At 38.7% G+C, this 20,563-nt stretch overlaps 1 protein-coding gene and 1 non-coding gene across 9 annotated transcripts in view; one reads left to right on the plus strand and one right to left on the minus strand.

Moving 5' to 3' along the window:
- LOC104596337 (uncharacterized) overlaps positions 1-20,563 on the plus strand; it is a 35,128-nt gene that overhangs the window by 13,753 nt on the left and 812 nt on the right. Inside the window, exons 4-5 of one of the 8 annotated variants that reach the window (XM_088895333.1) lie at positions 1,483-1,570; positions 4,467-4,677. In XM_088895333.1, the coding sequence (XP_088751459.1) occupies positions 1,483-1,570; positions 4,467-4,600 (222 nt within the window). In that variant the 3' untranslated portion in view covers positions 4,601-4,677. Of the gene's footprint in view, positions 1-1,482; positions 1,923-4,466; positions 4,678-7,739; positions 8,398-10,831; positions 10,855-13,449; positions 13,500-18,844; positions 18,995-20,563 lie in introns of those variants that run through there. The other 7 variants (XM_010257425.3, XM_010257427.3, XM_088895334.1 and 4 more) reach the window with 7 other exon arrangements.
- On the minus strand, positions 9,173-9,279 carry LOC148804184 (small nucleolar RNA R71). The gene has a single exon (XR_016081633.1). It is a non-coding gene; the product is annotated as a small nucleolar RNA R71 (small nucleolar RNA).

The following is a 20,563-nucleotide window of genomic DNA, read 5'->3' on the forward strand; positions in this document are numbered from 1 at the left end:
GTGGAAAATCATCATATCTAAAAGGAAAAAATATTTTAAATAACAACGACATCATTGTCATCATTATCACCCAAGCCTTATCCCAACTATATGGCATTGACTACATGAATCCTGTTTCACAATTCCATTCTGTTTAATGCCATATCCATTGTTAAATTATTGGCGCTTAAATCAGTTCTTACCAATTCAATCCATACCCATTTTGGTCTAACCATGCCCCTTCTATTCCCTTCAACCTGCAACAGATCACTTCTTCTTATGGATGCTGTCAAAGGTCTTCTATGCATGTTACCAAACCATCTTAGTCTACTATATTAGTTTTCATATTTTCAAAAATAATACTAATATAATAAATATTTGATAGAGTAATTTCATATCAATTAGCAACTAAAGAAGGCTGTAACTTTATATGATAAAAATTCAAGATGGTAAGTAGAAGAGAAAAAGAACAAGGCTGGAGCTGCTGTTTTATCTAATGTAAGAGAGAGAGAATAGAAAAAAAAACTCTCTTTATGGGTCTTTTCTTTCTTTTTCTCAAAACTGTTTGATCTTATAAATTTCAATAGTAAAATTTTAAAACAAATAGAATGTATTAATACACATATTAGTAAGATGTGGCAATATGAATGATATTACAGTACGACATCGACCTTGTAATTTTTTGTCAGCTAGGCTGGTTCAGTATCTAGGTTTTCTTGGTAATTTCTTATCACCGTTTGTTTTAATAAATTTCATCTTTATTCTAGAAAAAAGAATTTCTATTGAGTGGGATTGTCTTTTTATCTATTGCCCAGGCATGAGAATTAATAGATTTTTAGAAAGAAAAATATTTCTGTTTATTGTTGAATAATAATGAGTGGAAGGAGACTCCAAGCTGGTAATAGGGTGGATGCAATCTAGAAACCTGGGAGTGTGGCATCTTAGATAGCCTCTAAGAGAGATTGTAAACTTAGCAAGGGAGCTTGGGGTGCAGTTTAAGTGGGTAAGAAGGTCAGCAAATGGAATGGCTGATACTTTAGCTAAGCAAGGAGTAAATAGGGAGGCTTTGTTTTGGGCTTGTTTATTTATTTTGGGTTTCTCCACCCATCCTATGGGTGGTGTCATTTGTAGTTTTTATTTAAATTCATCAATGAAAGTTACCGTTTCCTATAAAAAAAAAGAAAAAAGAGTTGCACACTATTTCTTTCATGAAATCACATGCCAAAAAACTTTTGGACTTTGTGATGATGGTTGATGCTTTTAAGTTGCATGGCATTAATGAAACCACATGCTTTTGTATATCAACATACATCCTATCATGTCCATATGTTTTCCATCTGCACACACACACAAAAAAAACATAATAATGAACAACTTCACCAGTGGGCTTTGCGGTTCTTTACCTTTCATGTCACTGTTTTTAACTTGGTGAGTCTTTGTTTCTTTCCTTCATATGCATGGATCTGTGCTTTTCATTAATAAAGTTTCCTTGAAAACCACCAGATTGTGATCTTAATGTGGACGGGAAACAATGTTACAAGACCATTTCGAGTAGCAGGGGCAGCTGCACTGGCACCGATTATTGACAAAGGTTTGAAGAGGATTCAGAAATATTTCAACTTTCCTAGTCTTGTTTATGCATTTGCACTAGTTGTATCTTTAGTTGCTGCATCATGTCTCACTGTTGTTGGCCTGCTTATCCTCTCAAGATGGGGAAAATGAATTTTAAAAGGAAACCTGTCGTTTGAGGTCTAGAATTTATTCTTGGTTCCTACTTTCTAGATGTGGATGCAGAATAAAGCAGGTTCTATAGTGTTGTACATGTATCTTCTGTTTTTTGGTTGGTTTCTGAAGATGCTACTGACTGTTTACTTGTACCATGTAGGCATGTACTACATTATTGGAAAATATACTACCTAAGGCAATTCTTGAAAGATGCTCAACCAATTGGTTTAACTCTGCTGGCCTGCCAAATTTTGAATTTATCTTTTTTTTGTTTATTTCCATTACTACCTGGGGGATGAAAAGATACATGAAGCCTATTGCAAGCCACATTGGGGATGAAAATATACTACCTAGGGTAATTCTTGAAATGGTTTAACTCTGCTGGCTTGCCAAAATGTGAATTTATCTTATTTTTGTTTACTGCCGTTCTTCAACCCCCCGAGAGAGAGAGAGAGAGAGATGAATGAAAAGATACATGGAGCCTATTAGAAATCACATTGTCACTGTCTTGGGGATGAAAAGATACATGAAGCCTATTGTAAACCATTGTCACTGTCTTGGGATTCTCCGATTCCCCACTCAAAGGTCTTTTCTTCTCATCTGATTGTCTCAACTTCTGTATGTATATGTAGAGAAAGGTTTTAATGGGTCAAGTAGCAACCATACCTCCTTTTGCTCTATCTTGTAACCATTATACTAGGGGGCTATCTGGACTAGCCACATGTTTCCATCTCTATTCTGCTTCAGCTCTATGTTGCACTTGGTATTGGTTTGTAGTGTAGGTGTTAGGGGGTGGTAAGGCAAAAGATTTAAGAATCTTTTCCTCATCTTTTTGATACATTGTTGACATGTCAATGATATTTGAAATTTTATTAATGAATATATCTAACATTTAAAATTTTAGAATATTACTGAAACTTTTTTTTTTATATTCTATTAAAATTTATTGAAATCTTTTGGACATATTTTTCTTGGAACAAATGGGGATTTAGTGATTAGATGATGGACTTGTTATTTTGAACATGATTAATTTACTAGGTCACTATAATTAAAAAAGGAAAAAAAAATATATGAACCATGAAAGAGAATGCTCGATCCAATCAAAACATACAATGACAAAAGAAATCAAAATGGCAAGTAAATAACATAAGTAAAAAAAGGTGGCCAGAGGATTGAAAGGGAGATGGGGAGAGGTACCTATTCAAGTTTCTTAATATTCTCTTGTTTAATATGTATAGTATTTTGCTATGATTTGTGAGTATGTGCAATTATACCTCTTTCAAGTTTCAACAATCCATGGAATTTTATTGACAAATTCCATGTTTTTAGTACTCTTTCCTGATTTATTTAAATTTTTCAAATGGCTTAATAAAATTAACTAAATATCCCCAAAATTTTCCAATAAAGCTTCCATGTTGAAATTGCGAACCATATTCAATAGCTCCCCTTGGAGGAAAAGAACTGTCAAAACTGAAAAGTTTTAATTAAAAAAAGTCCCAAAAGAATGGCTTGTTTTAGTGATGGGCAAAGCGTTTTAACCATCATTGATCAAGAATAGGGTTTTAACCATTGCCCATGAATAGTGAACGGTGGGAGGAAAATATAGGGCCATTCTGGCCTTAAACATGCAAAGGGTGGCTACTTGGGCATATAGCTATGCTGAAGGATTGAAGATGTAGCCAATCCACTGTATTTTCTATTTGGTGGATGGTTTGGATAAGAAACATTATCTCTCCATGTGGCAGAAATAGGCTACCTCAGTAAAAAACTCTTTAATTGGCTCAATTAGGAAATTTTTATCTAGAATATATTGGGGACATACAGTGAATGGATCCATATAATAAAAAACTTCAATCAGGTTAAGTGAGGGGACCTCCATGAACACACCCATTTCTGCCACATGGAGGGACCTTGTGGTTGATCCAAACTATCTGTCAGATATGGTACCCATTGGATTGGCCATATGTTCAATCTCAGAGTCCATACCATCCATATTCTCCACCTAGTTCTTGATGGTTTTCAGAATTAGTGTTATTATGGTTGTTCGAAGTTTTATTTTAGTATATGAAACCAACCCATAAATTGGCTTTATTTTGCACACATGGAAAGGTGTTTTAGGCTGAACTTTTTCCTATGAGCACAGGACAGGGGTTGGAATTAGAAGTTAGAACTCCTTTTGAGCTGCAAACTGATTTTCCACATGTAAGATTACTTTAATCTCTTTTAGTCTGGAAGGTTGATCAATTGATGCATACAACTTAGGATACTGTTTTCAATGAAAATTTGCATTTCAGTGGCACTCACCTGATTAATACCTAACAGTATTCTATCTATCATGCAAATATTAAATGGTAAATCATATCTCCTCATTCATATAATATATTACTATTATATGAAGATAATTTGCTATATTAATATAAGAACATGACTGTCAAGTGTCAAGAAAGAACTGGTTCTACATCCAATCAAAATATGGGGAATTCATACAACTATGAGGGAATTACATTACAACTTTATCAATTACGCTTGCTTATTTTCAAGCAGCATCTGGCTTGATAGAGCTTGTCCAAACAGAAGGCAAAGCATCCCTCCATGGTGCTGAAGTATTTCTGTCTCCATTTCTGGATGAAGAGAAGAGGGGCAATGACAATTGACACCCCAAAACCCCAACACGTAGGCAATACCAATGCATGAGTAAAAAAATAAGGGATTATCAGCAATTCTTGATTCTTCTCCTTCTTGATCTTCGTTGCTTTGGGTAGGTTCAGGTGGGGCATCCTCTGAGCAATTTGTATGCAATGGTGGTCCACAGAGGCTTGGATTTCCTATGAAGTCGCTCTCTCTAAATGTAGAAAATTGTTGGCCAGAAGGGATCTTGCCTGAGAGATTGTTGTAAGCAATAATGAAAGTAGAAAGAAAGTGGAGCTGATTCATTTCATGAGGGATTGGCCCAGTTAACCTGTTGTATGAAAGATCCAAGCTCTCCAAGCTTTCTAGGTTTTTGAAGGAGACAGGAAAAGAACCAATGAGGGCATTGTTGGATAAGTTAAACAAGCGAAGCATTCTCAAGTCTCCCATCTCACTTGGAATGGTACCAGACAATTGATTTGATGGTCAATACTCAACATCAAGTAAACGGGTTCACCTCTGGAAGAGTATTCCATGCTTTTTGTGGTGAAAACAATTGAGTCTCTTATCGTCATTTTCGAGGTAGTCATTACCTCTTGTATAGAAATTGTATGTTTCCCAATACACTGTAAGGTACATGGAAGAGCCTGAAGCATTTCCATAGTCTTCCTTCCAAAAGGATGTGTTATTAACACAACGAGGGATGCCCCATGAAAGAGAATTACTAGATAAATCTAAGACCCCAAGCTTCTGCATTTCACACAACTGACTTGGGATATGGCCTTCAAAATGATTTCCTCCAAGGAGAAGTGCTCCCAAATTAGAGAATTTGGATATCCAACTTGGGATGATTCCTCTCAATTTGTTCTTTCTGATGTTTAGGATCTTCAAATTGAAACTGTATGATAAGCTAGATAGGATCATTCCTGTGAAGCCATTGTTGTTAAGCTCCATACATTCCAGTGATGACATATTGAACTCGAATGAAAGAATCTCCCCATGCAAGTTATTGTATGAGAGGCTCAAGTATTGCAAAGATGCATCACTTCTGGTCAAGGTACTTGGTATTTCTCCAGTAAGGTTGTTATTTGACAGGTCCAGTATTACTGAAGTAAAAGGTGTAACTTGACCAAATGACCAAGGGATGCTGCCTTGCAAAGCATTAGAAGACATGTTAAAAATCTGCATATTTGGAAAAAGAACACCAATGTTTGCTGGAAGTGGCCCATAAAATTGGTTATCTGAGATGTCAAGACCATAGAGTTTGAAGGTTGTATTCAGCTGTGATTGGAGGAATGGACCAGATGACTTATTGCTCTCCAAGTGAAGGATTTCTAATGTATTGTTGAACAACCAAAACAAGTGAGTTATGGGACAAATCTAGGTACTTTAAGCTGTAATAGGTGGAGATAAAGCTGGGGATACGACTACCATTGTGTTTGTTCACGTTGCAATAATTTTTTAAAAACAATTCCGTTAGCTTGAAAGATAGAATCCAAGTTGGTGATTCAGTTTCAACCTCCAGATTGTAATTGTTTGAGAGGTCAAGATAGTCAAGATTTGAGAGATTGGAAAAAGTGGAAAAGGAAAGCATGCCTTCTAACAGATTGTTGGAAACGTCAATTCTCTCGATCTTCGTTAAGTTGTTAAAAGTTGAAGGAATGCTCCCATCTAATATATATATATATATATATATATATATATATATATATATAATATCAAAGGAATGGTTTCAGGCCAAAGTCCCCTTAGAGTCAGACACTTAGCACTCATATTAAGACATTTGTCCTTCCAGTAACTTGCAAATTCATACCAAGACCACTAACTTGCAAATTCAAACTTGCCTCTATGCAAGTGTCGTGTGTTATTTAAAGTACATGAGAAGTGGAAAGTTCCCACTCTCAATCAGTTCCTAAACAATGGAAGGAGAAGTGGGAAGTTCTCACTCTCAATCAGTTTACACATAGAACTGAATGTTTTGAAATCTACAACTCACTTTGCAACTTAGAGAATTTTTGGAACTTTAGGAACTCAGAGAACGTTGGGAACTCACGAAGCTGAGGTTTGATTGCTTCTTCAGCTTCAGATAAGTTTGGAACTTCAGAGAAGTCACTGAAGTGTGCTATTCACTCAGCCCTGCAATCTAAGGGAATTGTGCAACTCTTCAACTCAGAGAAAACTGGAAATTAGATTCTTTTGAAACTTCACAGAAATCTTACAAGCGAATTGTACATCTCTTAAAGTTACAGAGGTGTTCTATTCATTCAACCCTGCAATCTGAGAATCGGGTCAGTTTAATTTTTTTTTTGGAAAAAGGTAAAATAATTTTATTCAATGAGAAAGCCAAATACAACAAGACTCGGGCCAACTAGGCCTTCCTGAGCCCAAAACATATTACAAGAACATCCATGATTTAGTACAAAGAAGAAGAGAATGTCCTAGATTGAAGTACAAACAAGTTAGTTTCTCTAGATGGATAGGTAAACAATCTTAAAGGGTGTTTGGTATCATGGTGATTGGTGACGCAGGGGAGTTGAGTTTGAACCTAATGCAAGCATTGGAAATCGGAAAAAAAAACGGTTTGGGCCTATAATTGTTTGTTGTTGTTTAATACACTTAAGTTTCACTAAACGCCAGTAAGTGCCACATGGGACACTTGAAGAGCTGAAATGGAAACACCCCCTTGAGCATAAAACATCCAAATGGTGTTTTTTTTTTCCAAGAGAATTTCATTTGACCCAAGGTAATGAACAGTACAAATAGTTGTAATTGAATCAGCCCAACCAAATTTGATTTGGCAAAGTCAAAATGCTTAGTGATGCTTATGTTGCAACAAAAAGGCTCCACAAAATTATGATGCCAAACACACCCTTAATTCACTTGTAAGCTGTAATAGATTACTACTCTTGTTTTGGCTCAAAAAATCATACACCTAACATTTTTTTAGACTTGGCTACAGCCTGCAACCTGGTTAGCGCAGTTGACCCAACTAAGAGATGGATTCAATCACATCTTCCCACGACTTAGGATGGGTTGTGGAAACACTACTTGACTACTATCAAGTAGTCATCTATAGATGAATAATAAGGTGTGGAGAAGAAGATTATGTACCATCAAAATTCACCAGTCTATAGATGCTACTTGAACTTAGATCCAGACTTTTCAGCTGCTTCAATTCGGCAAATAAACTCATTGGGATACCACTTTCCAAATTCAAGTTGTCGATTGCTTAAATCGAAACTAGCTAGTCACTCTTGATGTAAATTTGTCATACCCCTATCTCTTCCCATTGGCAGTAGTCCCCTAATCTTCTGATGTGTGCGCAAGCTATATATCATTCTATTGTTTTATACATGGTTTTGATGATTATTTGCATGATTTCTTACCCTAATTGAGAATGATTTCAGGAATTCAAGAGTGTGGACCAGATTAGGGGGAAGATAGCATGAAACCATGTTGAAAGGGCAAAATGGAAGAAATTCGGCCCATTTAGAAGACAGACTAGTTGGAAATCATAAGGAGGGCACTTTCGGCCCATAAAGAAGCAACAACCCATGCTACACTCCATGGGGGAACCCAAGGAGAGAGCCCAACCAAAGCTCTCCAAGGGAAACCTTTCGGCCCACCAAGTGGGAGGCCCAATTGCAGCCTAAGGGGTCCTAAAAGCAGCTACCTTTTAGAGTTGAGAGGGCTGAAGAGAAAAGTATAAAAGGATAAGAAAAAGGGGAGAAAAGGGTTCAAACCCCCAAAAAGGAGAAAGGAGAGAAGAGAGGCGCGAGAAAGGAGAAAAGAGAAGATCTAGAAGAAGAAGAAGGTTGTTGAATGCGAATTAGAGGAGAATCACATCCAAGAAATCGAAGATTGAAGCAAGAATTCTAGGTTGTCTTCTTCTTTGGTTCTGCGCAATTGTTAACCGAATTCATCTAGGGTTTCATGCAATTTTGTCAATTAATTTTTCTTTCTTGCTTGAATTTGAACCATGTTTAATGATGTTCCAGACCTGTAATTAGTTCTCTAGGGTTATTCGATTGATTGGATTCATTATTGATGTTTATTGGTTAGGGTTTTAATTGCTAGAATAGTTTTGGCCAAATGGTTCTTGATTCTTGGATTGTCTGAATTGCTTGAGAAAGAATTTAGAAAATCAGATATGCTAATCAAGAAATCGAATCCAACACATCTTAGAGATAATTTGTGTGATTCGGTTGGTGTTCATTAAAATCTGAATTGATGCCCTTCGAATTGCTTGTTCATAATGCATCCATGGGGATTAAATTCTTGATAGAGATATAAGAATTGTCACCCATGGATAGGATGAGTTGTGCTCGAGAGAGGCTGCTCATGCCATTAGGGTTTCACCAAACCATGGCTGAATACCAATTCAATTGAATACCTTAGTGATTTAATTGCTGGACCGAATAGGTTAGTGTTCGCATACAACTTTGCGTCTCTTTATATGAAGGTGGCCAAACCAAGAACCATGATGGACTATGTCAAACCAACCCTCACCGGGGCTGCTTCAAGCATTGTGAGACCAGCTATAGCTGCCAATAACTTTGAGATCAAACCAGCCATCATTCAGATGATACAAAACATGGTTTAGTTCTGCGGCATGGCTCATGAAGACCCGAACACTCACATCGCCAACTTCTTGGAAATTTGTGATACATTTAAGCACAATGGGGTTAGTGACGATGCGGTGAGGCTCAGGTTGTTCCCATTATCATTGAAGGACAAAGCCAAGACTTGGCTGAATTCTTTGCCGGCTGGATCTATAGCAACATGGGATGAAATGGCTAGCTGATTCCTCTCCAAGTATTTTCCTCCGTCCAAGACAGCAAAGATGAGGAATGATATCACCACTTTCTTTCAGTAGGATGGAGAGTCATTGTATGAGTCATGGGAGCGTTACAAGGAGCTGTTGAGGAAGGTCCCTCATCATGGACTTCCCGTATGGCTGCAAGTTCAAACTTTCTATAATGGGCTAACCGAAGCCAACAAGACCATTATGGATGCTGCAGCTGGGGCTTCCATCAATAACAAAACCCCTGAAGTTGCCCATGCACTCGTAGAGGAGATGGTTGCTAACAACTACCAATGGCACTCCGATAGTGCACAAGTTAGGAGACAGTTCGGACTTCACATTGTGGACACCTATACAACCCTGTCTACGCAAATCGGTGCACTCAACAAGAAGATAGATGAGATGCAGATAGCAACCATGCATGTTCAGACCGTGACTTGTGAATGGTGTGGGGGAGGTCATATCGGCACTGAATGTCAAGTTGGAAATCAGTTTGTGCAATCCCCCAAGCAGGTAGACTTTGTTGGTAACTTGCAAAGGCAACAAGGTAATCAGTACCCTCGTGCCTTTAACCCCGGATGGAGGAACCACCCGAATTAGTCTTGGCCAAATCAAAATGTGATGTAACCCTTCCCCCAAACTTTCAATCAGCCGAAAAAGAAAACAAACCTAGAGGAGCTGATGACCAAGTTCATAGCAAGTGCAGAAACAAGATTTCAAAATGAAGAAGCATCAATTAAGAACTTAGAGAATCAAGTCGGGCAGTTGGCACAAATGATATCTGCTAGAGTACCGGGCACTCTACCCAACAATACCGAAGTAAATCCAAGAGAGCAAGTGCAGGCTATCACTTTGAGAAGTGGTAAGGAGCTGCAAGAGGTGGAGAAGAAAGCAAGGGCTGAAGACAAGGTGGATGCAACCATAGAAATCGAAAAGGAGGAAGAGCAATCTGAACCAAAGAAAGAGAAAAACCAACAGCCGCAAGTACCATTTCCGAATAGGTTAAAGCAACACAAATTGGAAAAGGAATTCGGTAAGTTTCTTGAAGTATTTAAGAGTTTACATATTAATATTCCTTTTGCTGAGGCTTTAGCCCAGATGCCACACTATGCAAAGTTATTGAAGGAGATATGGGCAAACAAAAGGAAACTGGGAGATGTGGCTACAATTGCACTCAATGAAGAATGCTCGGCTATCCTCCTTAACAAGCTGCCCCAAAAACTGAAAGATCCAGGGAGTTTCACTATCCCTTGCACTATAGGTAGTTTGAAAATTAATAAGGCATTGTGTGATTTAGGAGCGAATATAAACTTAATGCCATATTCGGTTTTTAAGAAATTGGGATTGGGGGAACCCCAACCCACTAGAGTTGCATTGCAATTAGCTGATAGATCCATCAAGCATCCTAAGGGAATCATAGAAGATGTACTTGTTAAAGTTGATAAATTCATCTTTCCAGTTGATTTCATTGTATTAGACATGCAAGAGGACATTGATGTCCCTCTTATCTTAGGGCGACCTTTCCTAGCCACGAGGAAGGCAATGATTGATGTCCAACAAGGGCAACTCAGCCTTAGGATTCAAGATGAGGAAATAATTTTTAAAATGTCTAATGCTATGAAACATGCACCTTCTAGCGGTGATTCTTGTTACATGATTGAAGTTATTGATTATGAGGTTGATGATTGCTTTCAGGTTGGTAGGTTGGCCGATCCCCTTGAGCTATGCATACAAGATGGAGAAGCTACAAGGGAAGAAAATGAAGAGATTCAAAACATGGCAGCATACCTGAATGCCAATCCACAGTTTCAAGGGAAAGGGTTCCTCAAGTTGGAGAGCTTGGACAGACTACCAATGCCAAAAAGCAAGCCTTCAATCCAAGAGCCACCCACCATTGAGCTGAAGCAACTCCCACCGCACTTGGAATATGCTTTCTTAGAGGCACCATCAGCCCTACCGGTGATCATATCAACAGTCTTGACCCAATTGCAAAAAGAAAAACTATTGCAGGTGTTACGGGAACACAAGACAGCTTTGGCTTGGAAGGTAGCAGACATCAAGGGCATCAACCCATCTATATGCATGCACAGAATTCTAATGGAAGATGGAAGCAAGCCCTCGGTTTAGCCCCAAAGATGCCTGAACCCGAATATGAAAGAGGTGGTGAAGGCTGAAGTCATCAAGTTGCTAGGTGCTGGTATCATTTATCCTATCTCTAATAGCTCATTGGTGAGCCCCGTGCAAGTAGTGTCGAAGAAAGGTGGCATGACTGTAGTCCCGAATGCAAGGAATGAGCTCATACCGACTAGGACCGTCACCGGGTGGCGAGTGTGCATTGATTACAGAAAATTGAATGAAGCCACATGCAAGGATCATTTCCCTCTCCCTTTCATTGACCAAATGCTAGAGAGGCTGGCCGGACATGAGTATTATTGTTTATTGGACGGGTATTCAGGTTATAATCAGATTCCGATTTCACCGGAAGATCAAGAGAAGACCACCTTTACTTGTCCCTATGGTACCTTTGCCTACAGGAGGATGCCATTCGGGTTATGCAATGCTCTAGCAACTTTTTAGAGGTGTATGATGGCAAAATTTTCTGATATGGTTGAAAAGTTTATGGAAGTCTTCATGGGCGATTTCTTAGTCTTTGGTTCTTCCTTTGATGCATGTTTGAACAACTTGGAGAAGGTACTAAAGCGGTGTAAGGACACACATCTAATGCTGAATTGGGAGAAGTGTCATTTCATGGTGCAAGAAGGCATTGTGCTTGGGCATAAGATTTCACAAAGAGGTATTGAGGTTGACAGAGCAAAGGTGGAGACAATTGAGAAGTTGCCACTACCAACATCCGTCCGATCTGTGAGAAGCTTCTTGGGACATGCCGGGTTCTACAGAAGATTTATCAAAGATTTCTCCAAGATAGCTAAGCCATTGTCCACTTTGCTTAAGAAAGATGTGCCCTTCAAGTTCACAAACGAATGCCTACAAGCGTTCAACATTCTAAAGGATAAGCTGATCAATGCCCCGATCATTATAGCACCGGATTGGACACTTCCTTTTGAGCTGATGTGTGATGCGAGTGATTCAGTAGTGGGAGCTGTTCGAGGGCAAAGAATGAACAAACACTTTCAGCCGATCTATTATGCTAGCAGAACCTTGAATGGAGCTCAACAGAATTACACCACAACCGAAAAGGAACTACTAGCGGTAATCTTTGATTTTGATAAGTTTCGTTCATATCTGATTTTGTCCAAAGTCATTGTGTATACAGACCACTCGACATTAAGACACCTACTCGCAAAGAAGGATGCAAAATCAAGGTTGATTAGGTGGATCCTATTGCTGCAAGAGTTTGATGTAGAGATCTGTGACAAGAAAGGTATCGAGAACCTAGCTGTTGATCATCTTTCCCGATTAGAGTGTGGATTTAGAAGGGAGGACCATCAGCACCATCCGAGAGGAGTTCTGGATGGTGCTGATGAAGCGGGACCAAATCATAAGGAGGATCCCTTTTTGTATAAGCTATGTGCAGATCAAATCATAAGGAGGTGTGTACCCGAGGAGGAGATGGAGTCGGTGCTCCGGTACTGCCATGATAGGGAAGCGGGAGACTACTTCGGAGCCAACCACACTGCATCCAAGGTTTTGCAACCAGGTTTCTATTGGCCAACCTTGTTCAAGGATGCTCACAGGTATGTGTCCGCATGTGACCAATGCCAAAGAACAGGTAATATCTCCCGACAGAATGAAATGCCCCTCACCAATATTTTAATTTGTAAAATTTTTGATGTATGGGGTATAGACTTCATGGGACCCTTCCCGAATTCTTTTGGTAACAAGTACATCATAGTTGTTGTTGATTATGTGTTCAAATGGGTGGAAGCCATGGCTTTACCCACAAATGACTCTAGGAGGGTAGTACACTTCCTTAAAAAGCTATTCACTTGATTCGGCACACCTCGAGCTATAATTAATGATAGGGGACTCATTTCTACAACACCCAACTTGAGTGGCTTATGCGAAAATATGGTGTTACACACAAATTAGCAACCCCATATCACCCTTAAACTAGTGGCCAAGTCGAATTAGCTAATAGGGAACTCAAAAGAATCTTGGAGAATACGGTAGACTCTTCTAGGAAGGACTGGGCAATCAAGCTAGATGATGCATTGTGGGCATATCGGACTGCATACAAAACACCCATCGGCATGTCCCCATATAGGCTAGTCTTTGGTAAGGCATGTCATTTACCTGTTGAGCTGAAACATAAGGCATATTGGGCACTAAAGTTATTGAATTTTGATTTGCAGGCCACAGGAGCCGAGAGACGACTGTAGCTGAATGAGATGGATGAATTCAGACTTGCAGCCTATGAGAATGCCAAGATTTACAAGGAAAGAACTAAAAGATGGCATGATAATAACTTGTTGATACGTGATTTTCATGTGGGCCAGCAAGTGTTGTATAATTCACGTCTCCGGTTGTTCCCGGGCAAGCTAAAATCGAGATGGTCTGGACCCTTCACCATCACACAAGTTTTTCCTCATGGAGCCGTAGAGGTCACTCACCCGACACAAGGCACATTTAAAGTCAATGGTCAGCGCCTCAAGCCATATATAGTGGGTGGAACATTGCCTACTCAATCCACTGTATACCTAGACGATTGTTGATCTTACTGGAAGGTCGAGCTTCAGACTGAAAACAAGCGCTTATTGGGAGGCAACCCAATACTGATAAGTAGTTTTTATTTTCATTTGTTTCTTTTCTGCTTTTCTTTTCAGTATCATTCGAGTTTCTTTTCTAGGATGATAATTTGGTAGATTGTTAATCTCTCCGAGTGTTTATCATTCTCTTCTCCTAGTTTCTTGTGGTTCTTAGCAACTAGAGTTTCCAAACAACGAAGCCATTCCAGATTTTAGAATGCTCTTCAGGGAAGTCCTCTAAGCCCCGCTCATTACTTGATAATGCCCTTCAGGAAAATACCCTCATTGTTGGATTCATCATCACTAAGAACATTGACGGCAATGTTCATGTTAAGTGTGGGGGAGTTAGGCTGTAGCTATGCACCTCAATCACCCCAATACATACATGCATTGATAGGCCGAACAAACTGAAAATTCCCTCAAGATTATTGTTGTTTATAAGGTGAATTCCAAGAGGGAATGTGATGAGTTGAGGAAAATCACTGTAAGTGTTAGAATTTATTCTTGTGAGTGGTCCAATTTTATCACATTGCATGAGGTTAAGGAAGTCGAATAGGACTTTCATCATGACCAGCCATAACTTTCTTTATGTGTATAATGCACTTGATTGACATCTTAATAATCACTCGAGCTATTAGTCCACATCTGAACTGTTAATGCATGAAGTTCAATAGTGGCAAAAAAAAAAGAGATAAGAAGAGAAAGGGACAAAGTTCAAATGACTCCGCTGTCATGAACTGAATAGTAAAACTAGCGATTTATGATATGAGTTCAGTCCCTACTCCGTTATTCCAAGTTGAATGGTAAAACTAGCAACTGAGAATATGAGTATTATTATCTGCCTCTAGCCTGTGACCAGTGTGAAATGGAGCATAAAATTCACTCACACAAAAAAAAAAGAAAGTGACTAGTGTGAGATGGAGCAAAAAATGCACTCACACCAAAAAAAAAGGGGGAAAAAAAAAGAATTCGGTGATGGCTGAGGTTTAAAGGGACGAAATATGATTGAATATTCAATAAGGTGCATTGACAGATTTGGGAGCCAAGTTCGAAGTAATGGTTAATATTAGCGGTCATGGAGCTACTATACATATTGAACGAAAGTGAATGTTGGAGCATGAAGAAGCTCATGTTCTCCCCTTCCTTTGCTCTTATGTATGTGATAAGAATGGCTAATCATGGGAATAAATCAGAATACTTGTGCGGGTTTCCCGACCACTTAATGCATTCTCATCCTAAAATTCATCCGATAGATGGTAATAATCCAGGGGCTGATCAGTTTATGAGTGATATCTTTGTTTGAGGACAAACAAAAACTTAAGTGTGGGGGAGTTTGATGTGTGCGCAAGCTACACATCATTTCTATTGTTTTATACATGGTTTTAATGATTATTTGCATGATTTCTTACCCTAATTGAGAATGATTTCAGGAATTCAAGAGTGTAGACCAGATTAGGGGGAAGATAGCATGAAACCATGTTGAGAGGGCAAAATGGAAGCAATTCGGCCCATCTAGAAGACAAACCAGCCGAGAATCATAAGGAGGGCACTTTTGGCCCATAAAGAAGCAACAACCCATGCTACACTCCATGGGGAAACCCAAGGAGAGAGCCCAGCCAAAGCTCTCTAAGGGAGACCTTTCGGCCCACCAAGTGGGAGGCCCAATTGCAACCTAAGGGGTCCTAAAGGCGACTACCTTTTAGAGTTGAGAGGGCTGAAGATAAAAGTATAAAAGGATAAGAAAAAGGGGAGAAAAGGGTTCAAACCCCCAAAAAGGAGAAAAGAGAAAAGAGAGGCGCGAGAAAGGAAAAAAGAGAAGATCTAGAGGAAGAAGAAGGTTGTTGAATGCTAATTGGAGGAGAATCACATCCAAGAAATCGAAGATTGAAGCAAGAATTCTAGGTTGTCTTCTTCTTTGGTTCTGCGCAATTGGTAACCAAATTCAGCTAGGGTTTCATGCAATTTTGTCAATTAATTTCTCTTTCTTGCTTGAATTCGAACCATGTTTAATGATGTTTCAGACCTATAATTAGTTCTTTAGGGTTATTCGATTGATTGGATTCATTCTTGATGTTTCTTAGTTAGGGTTTTAATTGCTAGAATAGTTTTGGCCAAATGGTTCTTGATTCTTGGATTGTCTGAATTGCTTGAGGAAAGAATTTAGAAAATCAGATATGCTAATCAAGAAACCGAATCCAACACATCTTAGAGATAATTTGTGTGATTCAGTTGGTGTTCATTAAAATCTGAATTGATGCCCTTCGAATTGCTTGTTCGTAATGCATCCATGGGAATTAAATTCTTGATAGAGATATAAGAATTGTCACCCATGGATAGGATGAGCTATGCTCGAGAGAGGCTGCTCATGCCATTAGGGTTTCACCAAACCATGGCTGAATCCCAATTCAATTGAATACCTTAGTGATTTAATTATTGAACCGAATAGGTTAGTGTTCGCATACAGTTTTGCGTCTCTTTATATGAAAGTAGTTTGTTCCGAATGGGTTAGGATAGTTTTCTAGTTAGGAATTAAGACTTTGATTAGGTTAATAATTCGGTTTATCAAATAACAATTGACTGATTTATTACTAGTAGTTGTTGGATAAATCCTTGTGGGAACGATACTCTATTCATCATTGTATTATTTAATCGGCTAGTGCACTTGCTAGTGTAAGCAATACTCATTATCTTCTCCCACTCAGTCGGTGGCGGCATTTGGACCTATTAACGACCTCAGTATTTCCTAAAGAGCGACTCTTTCTTCTGTTGGACTTGCACACCCTTGGCACCCATCAAGATAACCAATGCCAACTGAATAAAAAAGCAGCAATAGAGAAAAATACCCACTGAACCTTGATGAAGACATCACCAGACTTTCAGTGCAACGAGGGTTGATAATTGTTATCTGGTGTGCAATGTAAAGGAGAAACAACATTCGTTTCAATTATGAGAGTGTAGAGACTGATCTATGTCTCTTACATCTTCTTTCCTTTTTTGGCCCTTGGAACCACCCTTTTATGTTGTAACTTATGTACAATATCTTTTGTTTTATTATTTCTTATGAGACAATGACATAATTGTCCTTTCCATAACATTGTATTATTTCATTTATAAGTTAAATATTTATGGGCATGTGGTTCAAGACAGAACACACCTTTTTCACTCTCAATTCTTTCCTCTCTGATTTGATCCAAGTTGACATGGTATCAGAGTAGGTTTTTCAACCTGTCCTTGATTGACATCCTTTTAGATCAGTGAGATTGACCCATCTTCTTTAGTTTTGGATTTCGTATGTTGTTGTACTGATATGCACATCTCTATTGTTGTTTCTCTAGAAGCTCGTCATCAAAAATAGGGTTTCTTCATTTTTTTCTCAATCGGCTACTCCAATCACTGTGAAACTTCATATCTGAAGTTGCCCAAGTCATATCTATATAGATCTATAATTTTTTTGGTTTGGATTCCTTTTGAAGAGTGTTCTGCCCCTCTTCTTGTTCGATAGTCTAGGAAACTTAACTTTTTTGGACTGTTATTAGTTCAAGAACTCTGTGTGACTGGTTTCTTTATTGGATTTTGATTCCTCTCTGTGACGTATGGTTGGGCACGCTTATTCCATCGAGTTTTGGACTTTCTTGAACCTTCAACTGCTCTATTTTCTTAGCTTTCCTTGCTTACTTTGCTGAAATGGCCATGGAGAAAAGAGATATTCTACTAGTAAAGTTCAATGGAACAAACTATGCTTTTTGGAAGTTCCATTTCTAGTTCTATCGTTGAAGGAAATGGATAATGGGGATTCGTGGATGGTTCCACCAAACAACTAGATGAGTCTGATTCTAAGGGGCTGAAATAGTGGAAAATCGACAATGCTAAAGTGGTGTCTTGGCTTCTCGGATCTGTTGTAATTGAGATTGCTATTCTAATGAGAAGTTATCGAACTGCTAGTGAGATGTTCACCTACATGTAAAAGGTATATCAATAGTCCAACATCTCGCATCAGTATCAGATAGAGATAGAGATATTTTCTTACAGTCAAGGGGAGAAGAAAATACAAGAGTATTATGCTGGTTTCGTGAACTTGTGGACGAAGTATGAATTAGTTCACATGGGTGAAAACACCTCTGCTTGCTGCATCAAAAATCTGAAAGAACACTTTGATAGGAGGAAAATCATGCATTTTCTGATGCATCTGAGACCTAAATATGAAACAGTAAGATCCAACATTCTCAATAGGGGCACTCCTCCCACACTTGACATAGTTTTGGGGGAACTTATCAGGGAGGAAACTAGACTCATTACTCAATTGACCTTGAGGTCGAAATCTAATTTAGGAACAGAGACAACCTTTCTGATGAATAAATCTAAGCCCAAGAAGGACTTGTCTCGTGTACAGTGCTATGAATGCAAGGAATACGAACATGTTGTTTCACACTATCGGAAGAAAAATTCCTGCACCTACTACAAATAGCATGGACATATTATTCCTGAATGTCCAGCAAACCAGCAAAGGGGAATGGTTCAAGCTCTAAGAAGAAACAACACAAGGTTTTCCAAACAACCACTGAAGGTACAAACATAGGGAGTACAATTTCAGCTGGAATGGATGAAAATTCTGGGACACTTACAGAATAAAGAATGCAGTAGCTAGTACCCTTAGCTATTTCCTTTACATTTTCAGCCATCGGTCTTTCGGGTGAGTCATCCTATTATTGTTCCTCTCCTATCCACTTATGGATCATTGATTTCGGGGCCTCTAACCATATGACAAGGGCTCTGGTCAGTTCGTTAAACTCAAATCCTTGAATAAACACATTATTACTACTAATGGAGAGAAACTAGATATTGTTGGTTGCAATGATTTGTCCTTAACCACATTTGTTAATTCTTGTTTTCTTCTACCTAAAACTTTCTTTGTTCCTAAACTTACAACTAATTTGATTTCAGTCGGTCAGTTAGTTGGGATGGTAATATTGTTTCCTTTTCCCATGATGGTTATTTGATACAGGACTAATGCACTGGGATGGTGAAAGGGAAGGGGTGTAGATTGGGTTGGCTATTTGCCTTAGAATTTGAAAAGACACCGGGGCATTCATCCACATCCTGTTTACTTTCTACCACTCCTAGTACTAAGGTTATTTGCAGAAATAATGTATGGCACTTGTAGCATAAGCGTCTTGGGCGCCCCTATGCAAATAAACTCGAGTCTTTATTTCGTAGTGGTTATTTGTCTTCTAAAGCTACTTTTAATAATGTTGATAAGGTTTGCATTTCTTATTGCTTGAGTAAGAGCCATGTTTAACCATTTCCTTCAGTTGTTGAACATGCTTTTGTTCCTTTTAAAATAATACATAGTGATGTTTGGTCACCTCCAGTTGTTTCTAGATTGGGATTTATATATTTTGTTACATTTATTGATGACTGCACTCGCTTTACATGAATATATTTTTTGAGAAACAAATCTAAAGTTTTTTCTACCTTTAAATCCTTCCTAGCAAGAAACAATGAAATGCAATCCCAGAGATCTTGTCCTGGCACTCCACAACAAAACAGAGTGGTAGAGCGCAAGAACAGACATATCCTGAGTATAGTTCGAACTCTTCTTCATGATTCCCATGCTCCTACTTCATTTTGGGTGGAGGTGGCCAGCACTGTTGTGTACCTTATTAACATTCTTCCATCATATGTCTTGCATAATACATCTTCTTTTTAAAGTTTGTTTCATCGTTCACCTGATTTTTCTATTCTTTATGTCTTTGGTTGTATATGTTTTGTTCATCTTCCTCCACATGAACGCACAAAGCTGACTCTTCAATCAGCAATGTGTGCTTTTGTGGGATATAGCCTTGATCATAAGGGCTTCCTTTGCTATTATCTAAAGTTTCGTCGAGTTTGCATATCCCGCAATGTCATCTTCCTTGAGAACATGTCCTTTTTTGCTCACATTGTTAAGTCGCTTGCTACTTCCATTTTGATACTGTATTCTTTTGAATCTATAGGTTCTTCAGATTCACCTTCCATTCTAGAGTTTCTCCGTGTTTATTTCAGAAAGAGGCTAGCGGCTCTAGCTCCTATCGCTCTGCCCCCTTCATCACCAGAAGTTGATCCATCATCTCTAGCCATGAGTTCTCATCCTTCTCTTGATCTTGTAAGTACACCTACACCTATTAGTGATCCTCAACCATCCTCTAATCCTCCTTTACGTCGCTTTTCTTGAATTTCTTGTCCTCCTGAATTCTATGATTTTCCTTCAAACCATAGCTCCTTTGCTATTTTGTCTGCCATAGATATTCCCACATCATACTCGAAGGCTATGGCTGTCCCGCATTGGAAAGAAGCTATGGATACTGAGCTCCAATCTCTTATGGATAATGATACTTGGGATATGGTTCCAACTCCTCTAGATGCCTCTCTTATTGGAAGCAAGTGGATGTATTTAATGAAACTCTATTCCAATGGAAGTCTTGATAGATACAAGGCACGTTTGGTGGCACAAGGATACAAGTAGGAGTGCGGGATAGATTATGATGAGATATTTGCCCATGTTGCTAAGATGACCATCGTCTGTCTGTTGTTGGCCATATCTGCAATTAAACACTGGGAAATTCATAAGATGGATGTCAAAAATGCTTTCTTGCATGAGGACATCAAGGAAACTGTTTATATGAAGCCTCTATCGGGATACTATGATAGTTCCTCCTTGGTATGTCGACTCAAAAAGTCCTTG

This window comes from Nelumbo nucifera, chromosome 1 (assembly GCF_055504915.1).
Source record: "Nelumbo nucifera cultivar China Antique chromosome 1, China Antique-T2T, whole genome shotgun sequence".
Taxonomy (NCBI): domain Eukaryota; kingdom Viridiplantae; phylum Streptophyta; class Magnoliopsida; order Proteales; family Nelumbonaceae; genus Nelumbo; species Nelumbo nucifera.